Genomic DNA, 22,575 nt, shown 5'->3' on the forward strand with positions numbered 1-22,575 from the left:
TCTTTGCACAAGACAATTTCAACTTCGTAGATATTTTTTCATCTTTAGATACTTTCATTACAGTAGGTACAGTATATCGCTGCGGGACTTTTAGACGAGGTACCGTAAAGTTGATAAATTGGCTTGATATTTATGTCTCAAATCTGCTCTCTCGTTTTCCGCCCTTTATTTTTCACGAGCGTTGAGCTGCTTTGGTGAAAATAACATCCGTAAACGTTTGTCCAATATGCATAGCTATATATATATATACCTGCCTGTCAGAATTTTATGGTGCTGTAGGCGTTGGACGTGACGCGTATGGAAAATGATGAGTTTGCAAAAAAGAGGCGTTTACAATAATATACAAGACCGCGATTCGGATCGATACATTGTTTAAATTCTTGTCCGGTGTAATCCGGTCCCGCATTAAATATTTTTCAAATTTATATACCTTTTGGATAAAATTAATAATTCCTGAAATAATGACAGATTATCCGAGGAATAAAATGAGTTCGCAACTGATTCTCTTCTTTGGGTTTCGTTTGTTTAACTGAACAGCAGATCTCAGCCCTGTTTGATATACGAGGGATTCAATGATCTATCGATTTTTACGGATAACCAAATCAGGTTTAATAGAATCACTCGGGTTAATGGAAATGGGGCATAAAAACAGTTTGACATGATTTCTCAATCTGCATTTGCACAACGGTTCGTTGGCAATTATTTGCTCCAAGGGTACCAGGTACCATTATTCTTGTCAGGCAATTGACTTTTTCGTAATATATTATAGTTTGGCGTTAAATAACGACGTAATTTAAAACGACGCTTCAGGGACACGCGTTACGAGTTTCTCAAGTTAAACAAGATATATTAATCGTCGTCTTCTCAATGACTTGTTGTTTTTTTTTTACTCACTCAGGAAAACGATTGCAAGTCTGGTTTTTGGATCGGACTCAATTCCAGACTACCGGTAAGCTAATGAAAATCGTATTACAAATTTACGGTGTGTTGTCGACTAACCGTTCAATTTTACAAACGGGGAACGGAACATTGTGAACGTTTCATTATATGAAAATACGACCACGTTTTCCCTAATTACGCTTTACTATTTTACAAACAATCCTAAAATTGCGAAATAATGAGATTTTCTATAAAAGTGCACCGTTATTAGTTCCAATAACATTACTAACCTTAACTTCGCGTTTCATTTTCAAATTCATCGTCACTCTCTGTTACATACATATATTTAAAATGTTGCCCCCCCTCAAACGGTAGCATAATTATGAAACGCCTCTGGGCATTCAATAATTTACGTCCTATATTAAAATCAACGAGCTTGTCGTTTCAAACAAATTTGATCAAAAAAGAGATTTTCGGTATTTAGACGTTGGGCAGATTTTCGCGCCTACGTTGAGAATAATAAATCGGTTACACCGTCGAAATCAAAATTTCGAAAAGAAGGAAATAAGCCGTTAAAAAAATGGCCAACAATATTACTTAGACCAATGATAGCCAATCATGTCTGCGTGTTCAACAAATTTTATACAATCATTTCTAATTCTGTAGTCCGTCAACCTAATTGCCCCTATAATTGAAATCATTGTTTCACATTACCTAGCTGATCTCTTTCGCTTCGAGCATCAGCTCGCCTTTCAAAATTCCATTCACATTCATGCTAACGCAACGAATCGTCGTAGCCTATATTTCGGAGAAGCGATAACGTTCAGCATCCGGTTCGTTATCCGTGACATCCTTCAGCTCCGTCCGGTTCCCGTTCTATCCGGACAGTTTGAAGTTGGTTCCCTGTAATAGTTCACGTCCCATTCCTGGCAGTGTCATTGGCGATAAACTCTGTATCGGACACATGGCGGTTTCTGACTCCCGCTTATCAATCATCGACGCACGTGTGTCGCGGCTTGTCGGCTCTTGCAGTCAGGTAAAAAGTCCGATAAAAGCCCGCACCGTTTTCCTTCCTTCCTCCTCTTCGTCGTGACGGAAAATCGATTCGTCCGTTATTCTTCATACCCACACCCCGCAGGACTCGATCCTTGGTGACACTACATTTTCGTTCGATTCTACTGTGGAATAAAGAGGGCGAAGAAAACCCGGAAAATGAAACCGTGCACCCTCCTCGCTATTCGTGCAGCTCAACGATCTCTGATACGGATTCAACGGCACAAAATGGTGACTGAATGACTGGAAATCAGATAGCGACGAGCGCTGTTGGTGGAGGGAAGCGAGGGAGGCGTTTCCTCGACTTCCGCTGATCGAAACGGACGGACAAACCACGGTTATATATCTCATTCGGCTTCATCGACGGTAAGCGATGCGCACCGCACACCGAGAGAAATTTCTTTCAGTTCGATGCTTACCGTGGCAGTCGTCAAGTGTCATCGCTTTTCACCGAGATCGAAAAATATTCTGCTGTGTGAAAAACGAAAACGATTCGAGGTTTGCGTCCGTATTTAATCAGAAAGTTCATACCATCCTTCCAGATCACAGTCACCGATGCTCTATTTTCTTGTAACCGGTATGCGATGATTTGATCTTGATGCAAAAATAAATCGACGCGAAGACCTTGTTTAGTGGGGGAAAAAAAATGTCAACTAAACACACAGATTTAATGTTTCAATAACCGTAAAAATTAAAACGTACTGTATTGACAACTTGTATTTTCTTGCTTCAAAATTTTTCTCAATTCAAAACATCACATAAATCCGGATCTTTCTTGCGGCTGTACTGATATATTTTTTTATGACATCGCGCGCGTACGATTCGTTCTTTGTCGTTTTTACTTTTACCACCGTCCTTAAACAATACTTTCGCAACGCGTTATTTATACCTTTATATTTTATTGCTATCTGAACTACAGGTCAGCTGGTCGCATGTTTCATTTAGGGTTCGGTAGTTTCGAAGGGCTTGTGAGGTGGGGGGGGGGGGGGGGGGGGGGGGGTCGAGACCCACGAAATAGCCCCAATAAATTGGCCCCGTCACTGTCTCCGCGTCCGCACCAAGAACCTTAATTGAACCTCGTACCCTACTGTTCGCAGCTTTTGGAACCTTTCGAAATGTTTTAACTGTTCGGTAAATTATAGAGAGATGTTGGTGGTGGTGAATTTCTATATACTCAGAATTGAGGCAAAAATTTTCACCGTATTTTCACCAGGTTGAAACACCCTCGTCAAGTATTATCCAACTTTGTCTAATCGTTTTTGGCACCGACGTTTTTCCTTGGCGTCCACCTTCGATAAGCCTCCACAACTTCTTCTTTTTCTTCTTCAACTAGATCATCGCAAACTAATTTATCGTTCGAAACTTATCGACGACCGGCTTTTATTCTTTCTTATTACCTTTTTCTAACCTACAAATATCGCGAACTTCTTGTACGGATGGAGAATTCCGAAAATCGTGCGAAATTCTGACGACGGTCTCCATGACGATGAGTACCCTACATAGCCATTGATTTAAGTATTTTTCTACCTTGGCGCGCTTCCAATTTTCTTCTTCTGTTTCACCGCGCCTTCCAGCAGGTTGATCTTTCCCCCGTATCGCTGGTATCAAATGAAATTATAATAATTGTGTTTATACTCCGACGCGGCTGGATAATACATACAGGTATTTATTCAACCTCTGTCTTGTATATTTCGCGGTATTTTTGCACAACGACGTTATACAATCTCTGTCCCAACACAAAAATTAAGAAGCAAAAAAAAAAAAAAAGATACGGAAAAGAAAAAACTTCCTTCCCCGCTTACTGAATTTTCGAATATCTTCGTACAACGTTAATCTATTTCAACTTCTAAATATATAATATCATCCGCGCTAATGAATCAAGTCGTAGCGAAGTGTACGATTTGCATTTTTTTTATTTTTTTTTTCTTCTTTTTCTTTCTACCAACAATCGTTGAAACAATTGTCGCCTACTTCGGTCAGCTTTGATTGTGAATAATAATCGATCAGCCGATCGGTTTTCCCATCGCGCCTTAGTGAAATATAAACCAACTGTGCGATTTGCAGGTATGTATCCGCGGTGATTTTCTCTCTGCAGGCTTATCATTCATTGTCAGGACGACCCAGATACGTAAATACGAGATCTCGGGTTCTTCAGTGATGCGAATTGACCCGCGTGTGTCTGGCGAAAGCGATTGTCTGCTTTTCGAAATTGGATCCTCTCCCCGATATCACGAAAGTGTGTTTGTTCCGACGTTGAATAGCCCCGACCCACTCAACCTTCTCTCCCGTTTTCATTTAATCATGGCTTGCTCATGCGGTAATCCAGTTAACAATTCGAGTGGCCGAAATGGTCGACTTCGTATCCCGCACCGTACTGTACATGTATTTTCAAATAGCCTGGGCTAAACTCACGAGGAAACGAGCTTTTTGCTAGCTTTATACACTCCGATTTTATGTTACAATCAATGTACATTTTATAGCGGTCTCCGATTCGAAGGTTCGATACCTCATCGTGTTGTCTGCACGTGAGTCGTGCCTGTGTAATACATCTTACAAATAAATGCCAACGTGAATAATTCAAAACGTCTATAAGTTTGTTGACTTTGAGTATTTAGATACGATTAGTATGAAATATTCATACGCTTTGCATGGTGAATGGAAATTGGAAATCTTGCTCTTACAATTAAACGATATTACGCCATGGTCTTAAATGCAAATCGAATAGTAGCTGCTTCGGTTTTGTATACTGACATAATATGCAGTCATTTAGTTACTTGGTTTAACAATGTTAGGTTTAATTCGCCCCAACTTTGGTGTTTGAATTAATAATTTTGTAACTCGATTTAGTAAAACAGTGTTTTCGGTTATAACTGTATAAATGGCTATTAGATGATTATTTGATTAATTCGAATTATGTTACCATGTATTTAATGTTTTTTTTTTTTTTTTTTTTACCAGTAAGTATCAGTTTATCGTTAGTCGGTTATATACTATTGAATTGACTGGATGAAAATTCATTGTATTCAACAAATTCAAATTATTTGAATAGCCACCATGGCAATAATTCTGTTTATCATTCTAATTAAACGAAACCACAAGTGCGCTGATGCTAATCAATCCATTATATTCAATCAAATTCAACTGAAATGGGTATGGGAATTCGTTTAATGAAATTATTTGACTTAGGAATTGTTTTTATTTTCTTGTGTAATTTATTACCTGTTTCTGTGTGTTCAAACATTGTTCTGAAATGAGTTAATAAATTGTTTTTGTTTCTCAAATGAATATATATTGCAATTAAGGTAGTGCCACGGTCGATTTCGACGATGACGTATGTCTATATATATATATATATATATATATATATATATCTCCAATATCAAAGTTCACGTATATGAAAGGCAAAAGAAGGGGTAAACCGCCCCGTTCTATTCATAACTCTGAACAAAAACACTTGAAGACATTTTCATTTTACGCAGAAATAAAGAAACTGCATGAATTTTACAAATTTACTGTTACGATTTCGTAGAATCCTTTCCATTTCTTTATTTCTGCCTCAAATATAAAAATGTGTTGAAATGTTTTTGTTCAAATTGTGTATAGAGTGAAGCTGTTAAGCCGTTTTTGCATTTTAATTGTGATCAAATAAGTTATAAAATTCGTCGAAACATGCAACACGACGGAGTGAACAAACACACGAACATCTACAAGGTGTAACCGGTGAGCTTTTCACCAGTCTGTCAACATTTCCGAATAATTTATAGATGTATTATAAAATATGACTCGTACCCAGGTACTTTTCCCAAATGGTTCCAATGCCCACCTTCTCGAATAAACTCACAAATTCGTCACGATGAAAATTACATGGTAGGTACATTACACGTGTACTCACGGCATAGACGATACCATTACCTTGCAGAGCCTCATTTCGGTTTCATTAAAGGCATTAACGAGTTCAATTTCTGAAAATACGAACTCACTCGGTCAGTTTGCTTTGTGTTTGTTCGTCAAGTTTGCAGGGAACAAATGTGAAAGCCGTGTTATATACGTTATACGTTTGAACTTTGAGGCATTGTGTGCAACTGTATCGTCCGTAGCCACGCTTTTCCGTCTAGATTATTTATCATAATCGAAAATCAATACATGGCGTAATTTGGCACTCCGCGGTCATTCGAGTTTAGTTATTTACGACTGGAAAATCGCCTGAACGATTTATCCTTAAATAATGTAAGCGATAAATAACACTCTAGTTTTTCTGTGTCGCTCGTCTTAATCCCAATTTTAGTTTCAGCCACTCAACGCTAATTATTTCATGCATGAATCTTTTATCAGTATTGTTTTTTTTTTTTATTTTCTTTTCGTCACTCCCAACTCCGACGCGCTGATTTATATCACTATTCCCGAAAACGCAGACCTCGTTTTTACGAAAATTCAATGCCTCACACTCCACGCCCAAGATTTTCTATCCCCCTTCTTTTTTTTTCGAAACGTAATATTCAAACAACGTCAGAACGGTGTTGACGTGCGTTTTAATCTTCGTGATTAAAGGCCATCTAGCTATCGATTGCGGTGACATATTTATACATAGCTATATATACACCCGATTACCCAACCTAACGACAAATCCAGGGTGTGTCTATTGTCCGTTATACAATCAGACCCCATAGGACAGCAGCTGTGTACGTAGATGCGATTTTGCAATCGGTTACGATTAATCTTGTATTTTTATGAATATTCGCAAGTTTTCGGATAGATTTCTGAGCGACCGATTCAAATTGTGATTATGGTTGCTGAAAGTATGGAAGATAACGTTATACGTTCAGAAATTTTCATTTCAAGCAATACAATCGTTGAACTTTTTTATAATTGCATATCTGCGAACTTTTTATACTGAAGCCATGCGATACTCGTCGTATAAATTTAACTAACAAATTGTTAAAGTCTGTAGTAACGTCAAAACAATTCCTAAACGCGGTGAGGGACTAATATGACTATCGCTTGGTGAAACCAAGATAATAATAATACTTGTTCAACGCGTCGAGCTTCGCTATGAATAAACCAGCTATCGCTCTTGGAGTCCGAAACATTGCGTGCAAATTTTCATTAATAATATCAATTTACCAAATTGTCCAGAGAACAAAAGTAAGAATACGTCATCTGTCGAAAGTACTTCTGCTGACAATGAGCTTTACGCTAAGGCTTGTAGGTACTGACCTTGGTTGGACTTTTCCAAAGGGCGTGAGTATTAGAAGTTTCAATCAATCAAGCTTGATCGAAAATCCAGATTATCGCTTATTCTGACTTTTGATAATAAAAGAATGCGAATCACTCGACTAGTTACCCTCAAGTTCGCAACTTGTAACAAAGAAAAGTTCGTTTACTATTCACGACTTGATTGTCAGAGTTTTCGACCGTGATTTTCTCACTTATCGATGTCTCGGAAATTTGTCATTCTTTAACAATTTCTACCAATTAACTGATTGAAAATTTCGTAACGCAAACTATCGGAACATCAAACAGGCAGTTACAACTGGTTACCTGAATTTTTTGGAAATTATTGACAAGTCCTCCGACAAGCGAGAGAGAAAGCGTCCAGGACGAAATCGTCCTGTTTGCCGGTAAAGTCGGTAAAAAACCACCCGCGCTATTATAGTCTATGCAAATATGGTTCGTATTACATTTCACGTGAGCTTACGAATGCAGGAGTATCAGCAGCAAATCCGCAAACCCATGAAATATAATATGTGATTATACGTGATGTGCGCCGAGAGCCGGGGATATTCTATGTGGGATTTGCAGGTGAATTGAAGGAACACGTCGAGACCGCGATATTTGCTGCAATGCGACACGTCGCTTCGCCGTTTCCAACTTCGATGGAATTGCACCAGCAAATGCCTGGCTTCCTGGCTCGAGATTGGCGTCGATTGTAATGGTCTTCGTCGCCCGTTGCATCAAGGATGAAATAACAAGTAGGAGGCAAGGATACACGGAATCCCACAGAGCATCAGGAATTGTGTCGACAATGCAAGGACGCCTCGCAATCATTTTCGCCATGCTTTCCAATTGGTGCGGATTGACCATTCGGTGCCATTCTGTCAAGGAAGTCGTAACCGCAACAGTTTGAAATGAAATTGGGAATCAAAGGAACCTGAGTGACTGAAATATTCTTTGAAATCACGAGTAATCGATCGAGTTACGATTAAAATCGATGGAAATCATTGCCACTTGATTGAACTTGCATGATAGCGTTGGTAAATCGTGAAAATATCTTTACTCCTCAACTTGTTAACATTCAATTCAGTTTCTTCTATCCTCTCACGCGATTCCGGTGATTTTCAGTTTGTTAAATGGTTTTCATTGATTTTCTGAGATTCTGTTGTATAATTCAGAAACCATTGAGAATCGCTTAGAAACGTTTGGAAATCATCGAAAATTAGGGGTAACGTTGAACGTTATTAATAATAATCATATGATAATGTATATCACACGATTTCCAAGCGAACGATTGCTCGGCGCCATATGACCGTAGAATTCATCGAAGCTAACGAATTTTCCTAACGTGCATAACGACTACGCTTGTCACGAAGCAGGTTGTTACTTTCCGTATTTTCGCTGAGTTTTCAACGAGAGACCAGCAGCGATGTTCTGATTAAACACGAACAATCGGTTCGCCGATTTGGGTCAACGGAGAAGTCGAGCCTTCGCGAAGCTGCATACCTTTCATAGTCCACAGAAAGAAAGAAAAAAGATACCTGTGACACAGGGCAATAAAGTTTTCTGAAATTTCACAATATCACGGGAGTAAAAAAAAATTAAAACTCCGTCTCTGAACAGCTCGAATAGTTACGAGAATGAAAATCTAGCCGAAGTATTACAAATAATACAAGGTTCTTTTATTTTTACCAATCTCTGCCGATGTTTCGAACGCGATAAACGAGGAAATTGTAAAAAAAAATGGGTGACGCTTGTAACTCCGCGTTGTGCGGTGTAACTCAATTTTCTCTCACAAAGCGAAAATGGGCTTCTTCCATCGTTGATTACCTCAGTTATACCGTTAACGAAATCATCTCAGCCTGCTCTACGTACCGCCGTTGATAAATTTAATTTTAACAACGACACGTTGTGCCGCGTTTTGCGCACACAATCTACAAGTATGGAATATCCCGTTTCCTGCAAGCTCTGCCTAATCTCCAATCGCGGTTTTGTCCGATAACCCACGGCCATGAACATCGTATAAAACGCGTATACACCTACATGCAGTAGCATTAACGGAACGAAGAAATGGCCTTGCACTAATCGCGAATAATGGGCTCGTCCGAGGAAGGATATGCAGACATGTCGGTAGGTACGTTGTTGGAAATGCTGACGGCGTCCTTTTAACGTCCGTACTATAACGGCCGCGGACAAAATCTGCAACTGCACGAGGATATTTCCGGTACAAGTGCGGTACCTACTAAAAATTATCATTATGCGGATACGATGACAGATAGATTTGCCATCGTCGATGTACGACGATTATTCCAATTCTCTAACACAATTCTTACTACGTAACTGTTGTACACTGTTTTATACGGTATTAGATTGATCCTTGTACTATTACCAGTGTGCGAATGTTTAGATATTTTTCGCAACGGTATATCACGAGCAGAGAAAAATCCCAGTGAAGACAAAGCTCAGCTTTTCGTTGCTTTTGGCAACGTCAAAGCCTTGCGCATGGTGAAGCAATCGACCACGACGTGACTTCCACCACTGACCTTTGTGCGCCGTTCGACCTTCGCCTTGAAAAATGAGACTCCCGTAACCAAGAGGGGCTTAGAAACGCTCGGCACATTTCTCTAGCTGACTTGGCATCTCCGCATCTGCGACCTCGTGATGGCTAATCGGAAATTCGCTTTGGTTGGGGTCGCTGCGTTGGCGTTGAGAGGGATTCTTAGGGTGCCGAAGTGTCTCTGAGACACCTGGACTCTGAGGAAGAAACGGAAAATCTCCATCTTTCGAGCTCGTGTGGTAAATATATGTATGGAGCGTTCCATGACATCTCGATTAAGAGATTTAGAAAGTGGGGGGAGGGGGGTTCAAGTTTTTAAATCATACTTCAGATACGATGGTTCGAGAAAATCTGAAAAAAAATTGCGATTACATTTTTCGTCATGTACTTTTATAAAAAAAATAAACAAATAAACAAAGAACCAATCCGAGACATCGACGTAGAATCTTGATCGAGATGTCATGGAATGCCCTGTATATATATATACATATCGATTGAATTATATGACTTTGCTTTGACGAAGGAAGCGCAACTACGACAATGACTTCTTATGAAATACCCATTATTGCTAATGTAAAATTGAAGCTATTCTTGTCTAATTATTAAATGCGCCTGGTATTGAACCGATATTTTCACTGCGTTTCTTCGACTTTTACGGTACTACGCCATACTATTTTTCACAATTCTATAAACGTGTCTACCTAGACAACCTTCTGGTGTCGCAAGTTTAATAAAGCAGTTTACTAATCTTAAGTAAAATCGTGACATAGAGTTACCTAAAGTGACTGTTGCGGTTTATAGGCACACTCAAAAGAGGAACAATTTTTGCAGGGAACCAGACGAACCCAATTTCGCGACACTTGGTCTATAATCACGTGTTCAGCAGTGCACCCCTATTTTTATTCAACATTTCCGACAAAAAAAAATCCGAGAACCAAGCAATTGCATTTACAATTTTCCAAATGTTTTACAGACGCAATTGAGATTTCGAATAGTATATTTTTGCATCTAATGACTTAGTTGATTGACAAGACTTCCTTGTATAGATCTGTCATAAAATGTATCGGAAGATCGCAAGAAAGATGGTGAATATCGAATACCATCACTTCACCTAAGAAAAACTTTTTCAGATAGTAAAAAATGTTGAATACACACTGTCGATGTTCCAGCCGGTTATCTAGTAAACATGTGGTTTAAATCTGAGAACCTCATTTCCGCATGTCACGTACATCCAAAGAGGTTCCTCAATGCCTCCTCTCGGGTCGAAGATTTTCTTCCACGTTTTATGCATAAGCTTGCGGAGTGGCTCGGGGCGCAATGAACCGCGAAATATCTAAATCCGAGCATTCAATATCCCGCAATATTCCGTACACAGGTTGGGAGGAAGGCGTTGTGAGTCTTATTGAGGGTGCTTTCATGGTCGTCTTTGGGGAGCCGATTGGCTGGTTCGGTGATGCGGAATGGATGGCGAAGGGATCGTTCGGCTTTGCGATCCATAATGGACGAGGCAAAGAAGTGGTTGCTCGTACGGATGAAGGGAGGAAGTTCACGTTTCGAAAGAGCACGTGAACTCCGCGCCTGCCTAGATTTTGTGCGTAGGTAACAACAACCGGCGAAAAAACACCAACGACGAAATTTCTAAGCAAATACCTCCGCCAATTCGTACAACATCCAGTCGTATTGGATAAATAACCGTCGAAAATCGACGAGTTTTTTTACCGAATCTAGAATCAATAGTAACTCTGGCAACCGAAGGTCCTGAAGCCCACTCGCCTGGTACGTTTGTATGTAAATCAAAAAGAGGAGAGAACGATGTTTGGATCTGGTTCTCCAACGTTGAGGGTGGTGCGAAACTCATCACGTACCAACTCGATGACGTCGGTTATAGAAATATTGATACGAGTCGAGTACGTTGGTCGAAACCTTTGCAGATATGAACGGTATTGTTACGATATTACGAAAGGTCAGTTATTTTACCGTCGAATCAATACCGACGCTTATAACTAGACCCTCGGAGTATAGCTGGCGCTATTGAAATGGTAGTGCAACAAGTTTCGACAAAGTATTCCGAGTGAAGTAGTGCAGAAAATATTGTTTTATGTATCTGTTTATAGCATCGCCCAATGAAAAAAAAAGTCAACTGTGACTAAAAATAAGGTGAAACACTCGGAGTGTGCATTTGTCACGAACAATGCGGTATCGTCAAAGTAACAACAATATTTGTACAATTTTTTGAAAATCGAACAACATACAAGTTGTAAAAAATCACGAGTTTCACAGAAAGTCTTATAGTAGTCAAAATTCCTCTCTCACAATTTTAAGCCCTGTTTCAGCTGATGTCCGTATATCCTTCCACTTTAATCGAAGTTTTTAAGTAAGTAAAAATCGTCGTTCTAGTCGGAAGATCCTGAAATTACAATTACTGCATTATTGACGCTGATCAAAACATTCGCATATTGTACCGATGGCTTCTAATAAAATTCACTTATCTTAAAGAGACTGATTATGAAAGACCTAACTCTGGTGAAACGATTATAATCCGAATAAATCTACGAACCCTGATGATAAAACAGTTGACTCCTGTGTATCAGCATAAAAGATAATTGTTTTATCATCAGGTCCCGTAGAGTTACTTGGATTATAATAGTCACGCCGAAGTTAAATCTTTTATAATCAGCCTCTCTAAGATTGAGTGAATTTTACTAAGGACCATCGATACGTTCATAATTCATCCGAGGTCAGCTTTATGGGAAAATCAATAATGACCCATGTATTATTATATATACCGACTCTGAATGTCTACAATTAACAACTTGTCGGGAAGCTATATCACGATTATATGTGCGTACAGTAATGTGCCTTATGTAATGAATATTGCAGCGATGCCGATAGCAGCTGGAATAAATTACTGGCTAAAACGTATTTTTAACGTATAATTTACCGAGGGAGATGACAATTAAAGCATCATCGATGGCTGACACAAGCAGAAGTCGCAAAAGCACCTTTCGTCCCTTAATTTTTTTAAAGTGGTTCGATTTCGAAACTATGATTTATTTTTCAATAAACGAAAGCAGATTCATTCAATTTTCAACTGAAAAAGGTAGTGCATTCATAAATTCGTTCCGACATCCTTCTCGTCGGTTATTCGCAGCTATAATTGATTTCACCCTTAATAGGTACGTATTTTATACGGTTCGATTAACTCTGTTTTTCTCTTTAAATTTAAACTGAAAACGTGAGAGCAATGCGAGCCAGCTCCGTTTGTACAAATGTCATGCCAAATAATACTGGCGCAAATGACGACTAATGGCATGTAAGTGGGCGGCAGGTTACCGACAACGTAACTACTCAAGTCCGGTAATATTCAGCTCCGTGCGACCGTGAAATATCACGTAGAGCGCTATTCGCTCGTTCAATTGTCCAAAAAATACAAAAAGATCCGTTGTAATTTTCTAATTTCTCTATAATCACCGCATCATCGGTAGTGGAATTGAATTCGGCATGTCATTGATCAGCAAGTAATGAAACCGGATTTTTTAAACGCTGATGTACTCGATTAATCGCTCTTCATCAAACGGAATATTTAATGGCTTCCAACTGCTATCTATTTAATTACCCACCATTATGCTTATTAGCATTATGCTACTTATGAGCAATTCTAATTTTATATCTAATAACTGTAAATACTTCATTGTTAGTTTTATCACTGTTTAAGCTGCTTCTTCAATGTTGAGATTCGTTGCACGAATAACAACGAGTCAGCTTTTAGGCACAATTTGATTGATGAGACTGAAAATTGCTCATGTTGAGAAAATCGATATGGAATGTGTGTATTTTTTTCATTACAATCTATGCAAGCGATAAATCTATTCAGATATCACAAGATCATACAGCTCGTATGCATGTATGCGAAAGAGATGAACACATTCACGGTTAAATAAATTCAAAAACAGTTTCACTCTCGTGGGACTCGAGAGACGAGCTTGCAGAGTGTCCCGGAGGATTTGCATAAACCATTAGCGCTTCTTCAAATTGACTATAATAATTGTGAGTGTCGTGCGTTATGGACTTCAGAGCTCACGACCGTGGAAGTGAAAGGTGCGAAATGAAACAACGATGAAGTCCGAGGGGATGAAATTCAATGTGCAATAAAAAGGAGAAGAGAAAAGTATCAAATATAAACTTCTGCAATTAAAAGTTATATCTCTCTTGCGCTGTGTGTGTATATTGCATATACTTGTACGGAGGCACGAGGCACACAACAGTGAATTTATCGCCTCTATAATACATGATATAAGCAAGAGAAATAACAATAAATTATCAACTTTAACAAAAGCTCAAACTGGTATCGTTCGTTTTATCATCACGCCCGTTACTTTCTTGCCCGTTGTTTTTCCTTTGTATTTTTCACTCTTGAGCGAACTACTTGGCTCGTTACTCATTACATGAATAAAGAATAATAAAATGCCGACGATTCTGAAGTCTAAACAAAAGCTTTTCTTGTAGAAAAATTGTTCATCGGCGATTATACTCCAGTAGACTCCCGTCATCGTTGATACGAAATAACATCATCAATTATTCACATCTTCCAAAAATTACCGTACAATATCCAAATAATAAAGAACCTCGATTTATCAAAAAAAAAAAAAAAAATCTAAATGGTGAATTTCTACGTATTGCGCCATATCCTGCGTCTAGGAATTGTAATTATTGTAATCATCTCTCGTTATATAATCAGAAAAAAAACCTGTCACCTTGTTCAATCTCCTATTTTACACCTTCATCAGTTCGAATATGTAATCATAGAGCATTGTCCTGTTTTGAATGTTCCAGGAAAACAGCGAAACTGTTATCTTCAATAGGGGAGAAATACCGCGAGGGGGATTGTGGATGCGGGGAGAAACTGATTGTTGGTCGAGATTCCCTCGTCCCCGGTTTAATAAACGGTAATAAAGCTGACCGAAGGGACGGCCAACCCCGCGACACCTGAGAGGAGGTATGTTGTCGCCCGTATGCAATGACTGTGGCCTCAGCCGTAGGACCGTGGCACCGAGCCCATCTCTACAAAATTCTAGCATGCCTTGTCCTGGCTCTTATTACTCTACAGTATCTTCTCAGCGGTGTTCTGGACCGGCATTCTATCGAGACCATATTCACCATAAACGGCACTAGGTATGAGTACTTCTATAAGTATAATTATTTCGTACATTTTATGCATTTATGAAAATGTCACTCGATGAAGAGACGTTTAAGAGCACCATGAAATGACCATGAGCTGTACGGGGATCAGATAAATCCCGTTTCATATTCTGTCGTTGAATTAGAATGACAAAGAGAGTTCTAGGTAAAAATTCCTACATTACCGACACTCCCAAGATGCAAACCCTTTTCTAAAACGTAAGGGATTTTACCCGATAAGGGATGAAAATATGATAAGGCAGGGGAAAATTGTCGGTCAAGTTGACGAGTGGAATGATTCGATGATCGATAAAGTCAGCCGAAGTGAGGACATCCCCACTCTTGAACGTTCTAGAAAAGGTTTGTGACTGCGGAGTATCGATAATGTAGGAATTTGTGCCCAGAACTCTCTTGCTACAGGAGAATCTCAATCATTCGAACTAATTGGGACCGAGCCTAGGTCGGGTACTCAAAAGTTCGGATAACCGAAATGCAATTTTTATCTTGAGGTATAATAATATATACAACACAAATTTAAATCGATAAACAGTTGGTATTAAATATCCAAATTCATATCGACCCTGTTTCAAGCATCGAACAATTATTTGATTACTCTGATTTCACATAATCGTCTGCTATCAAGCAACAATGTATATTTTGAGCAGGCGTTCAGATAAATCAAGTCATGGTTCGGAATATTGAAGATTCGTATAATCGAGGTTCGACTGTATTTTACTATCTCGTAATGAAGTGATACGATTTTCTTATACTCGTTAGTCATAAATGAGCGGGGCAGTGTTTTTGCACAACTAATACTGCATTTCAGTAAAAAATGTTCGCCAAACCATATCACGATATAACGAAACTTCAAAAGGCTAATTACTACGCATACAACGTGCGATTACGTATGATAAAATTAAATAAAGTAATAACAACAATGTCTGTCTACCTGACAGTCTGCATAGTTAGCAGTATTAACACGTTGGTGATATTGTAGAGAAAAAAAAGATAAAATAACGAGTGGATAAAAATGAACTGCGGCAAAGTTTATACGAAGTTCAACACCATCGTCGAGGTTACGATAATAATTTTTTGTTCTAAAAGAACCCGCTCTTGGTCACGTGAAACATGAGAATTTGTGTGTATAATATTATAGATTGTTTTTAAACAGATGGAAAGAAAAACCGAATCGAATAGGTCAAAAGTTGATTCGTTGGCGCTCAACCAAAAACAAGAAACTGTTATACGTATCGGAGCTCGATGGAATTGGCAAGATTTCAGGTGATCACGTGATATAAAAATCTCATAAGCGTATATGACTGTACTCTCATCTTAAAAATAAGAGTTACGGACTTGAGACTTCAATTTTCCCACAGTACAATAATCAAGGTCAAAACCTTTCCAAGATCAAATTTCCGGAATTGCCAAACTCATAAACTGTCCTCTTCGGTAGTTTAATTTGAAAATCAGGACAATCTGACCCCTATTATTTTCAATATATCCTCAGCTGCTTTAAGAACCAAACGAACGCGAAATATTATTCAAGAAAATTAGTAAATCCGTAAGCAAAAAATGTTTTATAGTTAGAAATTACAGCACGCTTCGTATCGAAGGAAAATAATTGAACACTCAATAATCTCAATATATACAACACTAAATTGCGGTGAAGCGATCATATTTTCATATATGAAATAGCAAAAAAAAAAAAAAAAAACGTTACCATAGACTTATGCCTGTAGACGTAACCTTTTGGAAAATTACACTTTTGGCGGAACTATACAAAATCTGCAAAGGATATGAAAACGGGAGTTTGTTTTGATTAAAAAAAAACTGCACCAGAACTGCTGACGATTCATCGAGGTCTTGAATTTTTAACCTCTAGCTCTCGCCTTTGTTACATTTTAAAACTAAATGAACACAACGAGTTGCACATTATCGGTTATGAAGCGATAGCAGTATCAAAGTTCTGCGTGAGCTACGAAAAAATTTACTTATGTATAAAAAGTCTGCGGAATTAGTTGTCACAGAGTATCGAGTTCAAAGTCGACGATTACAAAAGAAGAAGAATCGTGGATTCTTCTATTGAAAAATAGCAAAGCATAGGATTTTTAGTTTATATAACATGTTTAGAATACCGCGTTACGCAACTGAATTCCAGGCATCAGAAGTTAAAAAGCAATTACTGATAATTGTATCTTCTTCACTCATTTATCTAATATACTTGTAACATAGTTGCCACATGATTATACGTTAAACTAAAATAACTAATTAACAGGTATAAAATACTCTTCAAACTTTGATCGGTCGACTTTTTTCCTGTAACTGGATTTTAAATAATTTTTTCTTACGACTTTCAGGCACTATAATTCAATTTCGCAAAGCAGCAGAAAATATTTTATTTTCATATACCCGTGATCCGCTTTCCGCTTGTAGATTCACGTATTGTTAGAAATCTGTAATTTGTCATTCGGTACGACTAACGGTGAGGTAAAAATATCTAGATAAAGCGAAGAAATTATTCATGAAATTACAGAGCTTGGACTTTACGAATTGACCAACGAGAAACGGCTACCGAGAAACTATACCGACATTGACTAAAATTGGCTGTTTACGAGCCCATTTAGGTGATTAAACTTGCATTGTCGTTCGATTGCCGTAAGAACTTCGAAAGTCGGTGAGTTCACGAAGAGAAACTCAAGAACCTTACATTGATCGGCGTCATTGTTATCACGTATTCATTAGCTGGTCGAAAAAAATTGACTTTTTTTTTTCAAAGTCACATGCTTAATAGTTGTAGGAAGTTGAAATGAGACGCCCGTTTCAATTTGAGCCCTTAATATTAATATTTAGTGATACCCAAACGCAATTTCCATTTTTCATTTGATTAACATTCGAAAATAATTTTAGTTATTTCGGAATTTCGTAGCTCAGTAACGAAGCAATATACATAAATGTCCGATACGTATTTTTGTTGGGAATCGACCGCTCTACGAAAAAAGTTTTTTTGTAAACTTTTTCAACGGCTATGAAATCATGTTATTCGATCAATTTTCAAGTTAAAAAAATCTGTATTTTGCTAAAAAAAAAAAAAGACTTTCAAAGTGAAATTACATATAATACATAGTGTTATTTGTAATAATTACAAAATAAATTTGCTTAGGTCGAAATTTAATTGAATGACATGATTTCATAGTGGTTGAAATGCTCTACAAAAAAAGGACCACTATATTTTGTGGTGAGTTCAGTATTTTCGCTGTTAATCTAGAAAACGTTGAATCTTTACTTGATTTCAACTTTAACTTGAATAGCTTTTAAAAGAGTTGAGTTATCAAAAAATCATAAGAGACCTTTTTTGTAGAGCAGTCGATTCCCAACGAAAATTTGAATCGGACATTTACGTACATTGCCTCGTTACTGAGATACGAAATTCCGAAATAACTAAAATTATTTTCCAACGTTAATCAAATGAAAAATGGAAATTGCGTTCAGGAATCACTGAATATCAATATTAAGAGCTGAAATTGCAACCGGCGTCTTATTTCCTCTTTCTAAAACTGTTAAACATATGACTTTGAAAAAAAAATTGTCGATTTTTTTGGACCAGTCTTGTATATTCACATGCTGTTAGAATCTAGGTAAATCTACGATATATGCAGGCTGAGGTTATTTCCAGGTCTGAGTCTAAAATAGTGACGAGCGTAAAAAGTTTAAAAAATACACTCACGGGCTACTTCGATCATCCGAATCACGTGACCGATCGGCAAAGCCAATAAGTTGAGACGTGCATTTTCTCATATCGAAATTAGCACCAGCTATCCTCGAGAATAATTAACGGTCGTTTTTATTACGCTACCGCTGCACGGCGGTATTATTTCATCCCCGAGCTCTTATTCGCCAACCTCCAATATTGGCTTTGGTATCCCTTCGTCGTCGCTCCTGCTTTCCGACTCGACAAAGATATATTAACTTTTTTATTTATTCAGGAATAATGAAAGAGGAACGGATAATCGGACAATGAAATATCAAATTAGACCATATAATTATTCTCTTTTATCGCTGTCAATCTATTTCTAAAGGCTCGACGATAATAATCGTTAAAACCCGAAACGTATCCGAAGAAACGATTAAAGCCGTACCTCTCACCGGGTGAAACGCTCCGGGATTTGTCCTGTACGAAAATAGTCGCCTTGGAATCTCGATGAGAGGCGACTAATTTGTCAACGTCTTTATTCTCTCACTGGCGAAAGGTGTTCCCGGAATCTCAACTTTTCCATGACGCGAGTCCAAAATCGTTGAATATCAATTTTTCATTAAAAAATTCCCACCCCTGAAAGGCCACTCTCCAGTTTTCATATAAAATACTCAACTTCAAGGTGTATAATATATGTATACATGATCCCCGGCAGACTAAGAGACTCGTAATATCTTTCGATTAAAGTCGTTTCCTCCTCGAGACGTTTATTAAAATTTGAAGCCAATGACCCCGTGCTGTGCGGAATAATCGAGAAGGAAAATAATTTTTCAAAAATCTAATCCTCTTATCACGGTAATTATAAAAATTGTCATCCACTCGACTTGACTCTGTCGGTAATATATTCCTTTTTCACGAGTCAGATGTATCGATTTTTTATTCCTTTTTTTTTTCTTGCTGTCTAGCTTCTATTTAAATATTCTTGTGCATGCATGTGTGTGTGAATGCGTATGTAAAAACTGACCAGCTTGTCCTCTTGCGCGTTAACAGCGTCGTGGGCATTTGCATGCGGTGTTTAATTAATGGAAACGTCTTTATACGCCGCGTTAAATCCTTCTAGTCAATTCGTTCGTGGAAATATTGCGATGGTTCGATTAATATTTCATGAAGCTACCTCAAGAACTGGCAACGTTTACACAGTAATTTGCAACTTTCAAGAGGCTTCACGTGACAAACGGTATTTCAAATTTTTCACTAAATTTATAATATGCGTGTAATATAATAGACGTGCGGTGCCGATGCGGAAGAAGTTTAAAGAACGCCAAAAAGTACCCTCGCATTGTCGAAGACTTCTGACAATCGTGACTGCCGGCGTTTTATTTTTAAATAAATGGTTGAAAACCACGCGAACTCGTTCGTGGCAAATATAAATTTTCTCGCGATAAATTTTCTCTCTACCTTTTACCATCTATAATAATAATTCCGCACCTTCAGGACCGAGGTTCAAGCTGAATTTTTATCCCGGGAAGAAAATCAGAATTAAACTTGCTTACGACGGGAAAATGTGATTTATTCGAATAGAAACTTGAATTACAGTAATAAGATTAAGATTAATTCAGTGAAAGTAAATCATACCTGCTTGAAAATAAAACCATCCGAACTCTCTGTGTTGAAAATATAAATATCTCGTCGCTTGTAAATATTCTGATAGAATATTTTACGGAGTTCTTTTTCTTTCATCGTCATTGTTGTTAAAATTATCGTAACATCTAATCCTAATCGATAAAGCCCCAGGATATTTTGATGGGACATAAATTTCAGTGAATTTACCACGTGATTTTCGGCCTGTGTTGAAGATAACAAGGTTTTGTCGTTACCCTGTAACCGAATATTTGGATGGGTTGAGTGACGCCACGGAGCGACGATGAGTTTAAAGGGATCGAAATTGACAGGTTGCGGTGAGTAGAGATTGATAATAATCCAATCAAAACTATACATATACACCTACATACTTATAATCAGGTAGGTACTCGATGACGGTGAATAACGATATTGGTCGTCGTTATTATATTACGTCACGCACACGGCAGATCCTCTGTTTCGATGTGCGATAAGGACAGTGTGATACGAAGATCGATATCGAACGAAATTACAGCGATTAGATCAATCTGTCAGAGCTCGTCGTTTAAACGGTTTGCACCGAGATTCACAGCCACTCGAGATATTGTCGAGTGAGTCTCAAGTACCTGAGTAGATTATATAAAATTGCATAAAGTTCAACACTCGAAGTCATTTCTGGGAGATTTGACCAGCGTGTAATGAAAAAATTATTCCTTTCGTTCCGTCGCTGGAATGCTTCGGTAAAGAAAAAATTAATTCAACGCAACACTGTCTGCAGTATCGTAGGAATTCATTGATCGTAGTAAAGCCGAATCATTGTCGCATTCGGTACATATTCCGTCACATTCGTATTCATGTAGGTATTATAACGAGCTATAAAACTCTTATCACGTTTCCCGAACCGTCTGACTGTATTTTTAACTTACTGTAAATGTTATCAAATTTTTTTTTATACTCATCTCACCGCTTCTGTACTGGTGGCGCATACGAAGTTCTCTCACAGTTTTTCCACCGTGTATCGATATAGTGTTATTCAAGAGTTTTTATTTTTATTTTTCTACAGTCTCATTTATCTTGCCCCTAATTAAATTATTCCTTAAGTACTATTTAGCGTTGGAATAACAGATCCGTTTACTTAAGAATGTGTTTTTAGTCGAAACGTAACGTTATCTACCACCTGTCATATCCGATTGATCATCAATTTGCCAACTGACACAGATTATCTTCCGCATTTCACGACCTTTGTGCCATGCTAGCAATTATACTATCTTCTATTTATAAACACTATCAAAGCCAAGTTTTGAATTATGTATAGTATACTTCACGCTGCAGCAATGTTTGAAACGAGTATGATAATACGCGTAATTTAGTCACGCTACCCTCATGATCGCCTGGCTATAAAACACCATTGTTTCATACGGTGTTTTGATAACTACCATAGTTTGTTTCATTACTGCGTTACATACATCGGGGCAAAACTGTACGTACGTAAATCGACAATGACCCAAAAGAAGATACACGTTAAAAACGAGTAAGTGGTTTTACCAGAATTCTGTCATTGAGTCTTGATTAGGATTCTACTGCCCTCCGAAAGACAAGCCTTGAGCGTAACTTTCTACATACAGTAGTTAACGGAGACTCAGAATTCTAACGAAACCTATATCCTCTTCATAAGATTTATACTACAAACGCTCTTCAAACGCGAAGTAAAGAAAAGCTAACGATAAGTATTTACAGTGTGAAAGTTCTGCGCGTGCATGTATAAGCTGATGAAAATTGGAATGAATTGACTAAGTAAATATAACAGTATCTTTGGTTTTTTTTAAATAATCCGAATATCGTTTGATGTCGGTAAAAATTAAACGTCCTCTTTAGTTATCTAAACTGATGTTCTTCAATTTTTCACACGTCATTTACCAGTCTTCGCAACACCGACTACTAAACCAGTAAGTTGGCTATTCCTTGTACGAAATACGCTACAACAAGCGTGCTTGGAAACGAGCGAAAAACACCCGTTACGCGCAGCTGTTCTTTTATTTCGTACAGTTTTGCTTTATCGTAAGATACGCGCCAGTTTGTGAGAAACGGTGAAATTTTATTGGTTGGTTAAAATATACATGGGTATATAACTTTACATGTGTATATGTATACATATATGTACATTACATGACCCATCGTGAACTCTAAACGTACGTCCAACGTTTTTCACACCATCTTTTGCGGTATTCATGGTTTCCGATGCCGGAGGACATTTATCAGCAGTTATAATTATACACATGACAAACTGCCTTCATCTGAAAAAATTTTTAGTTGCCGCTAGCATTCGGACGAGAAGTTAACGAGTAAATTAACTTCGGATATCTTTTTCATGTTATTTACAGAGAAA

At 37.9% G+C, this 22,575-nt stretch overlaps 1 protein-coding gene across 3 annotated transcripts in view; it reads left to right on the forward strand.

Moving 5' to 3' along the window:
- Positions 1-22,575, forward strand: part of LOC124224818 (beta-1,4-N-acetylgalactosaminyltransferase bre-4) — a 97,372-nt gene that overhangs the window by 47,831 nt on the left and 26,966 nt on the right. For all 3 annotated transcript variants that reach the window (XM_046637033.2, XM_046637025.2, XM_046637040.2), the window contains one exon: positions 14,534-14,872. In XM_046637033.2, the coding sequence (XP_046492989.1) occupies positions 14,718-14,872 (155 nt within the window). In that variant the 5' untranslated portion in view covers positions 14,534-14,717. The remainder of the gene's footprint in view (positions 1-14,533; positions 14,873-22,575) is intronic.

This window comes from Neodiprion pinetum, chromosome 1 (genome assembly GCF_021155775.2).
Source record: "Neodiprion pinetum isolate iyNeoPine1 chromosome 1, iyNeoPine1.2, whole genome shotgun sequence".
Taxonomy (NCBI): domain Eukaryota; kingdom Metazoa; phylum Arthropoda; class Insecta; order Hymenoptera; family Diprionidae; genus Neodiprion; species Neodiprion pinetum.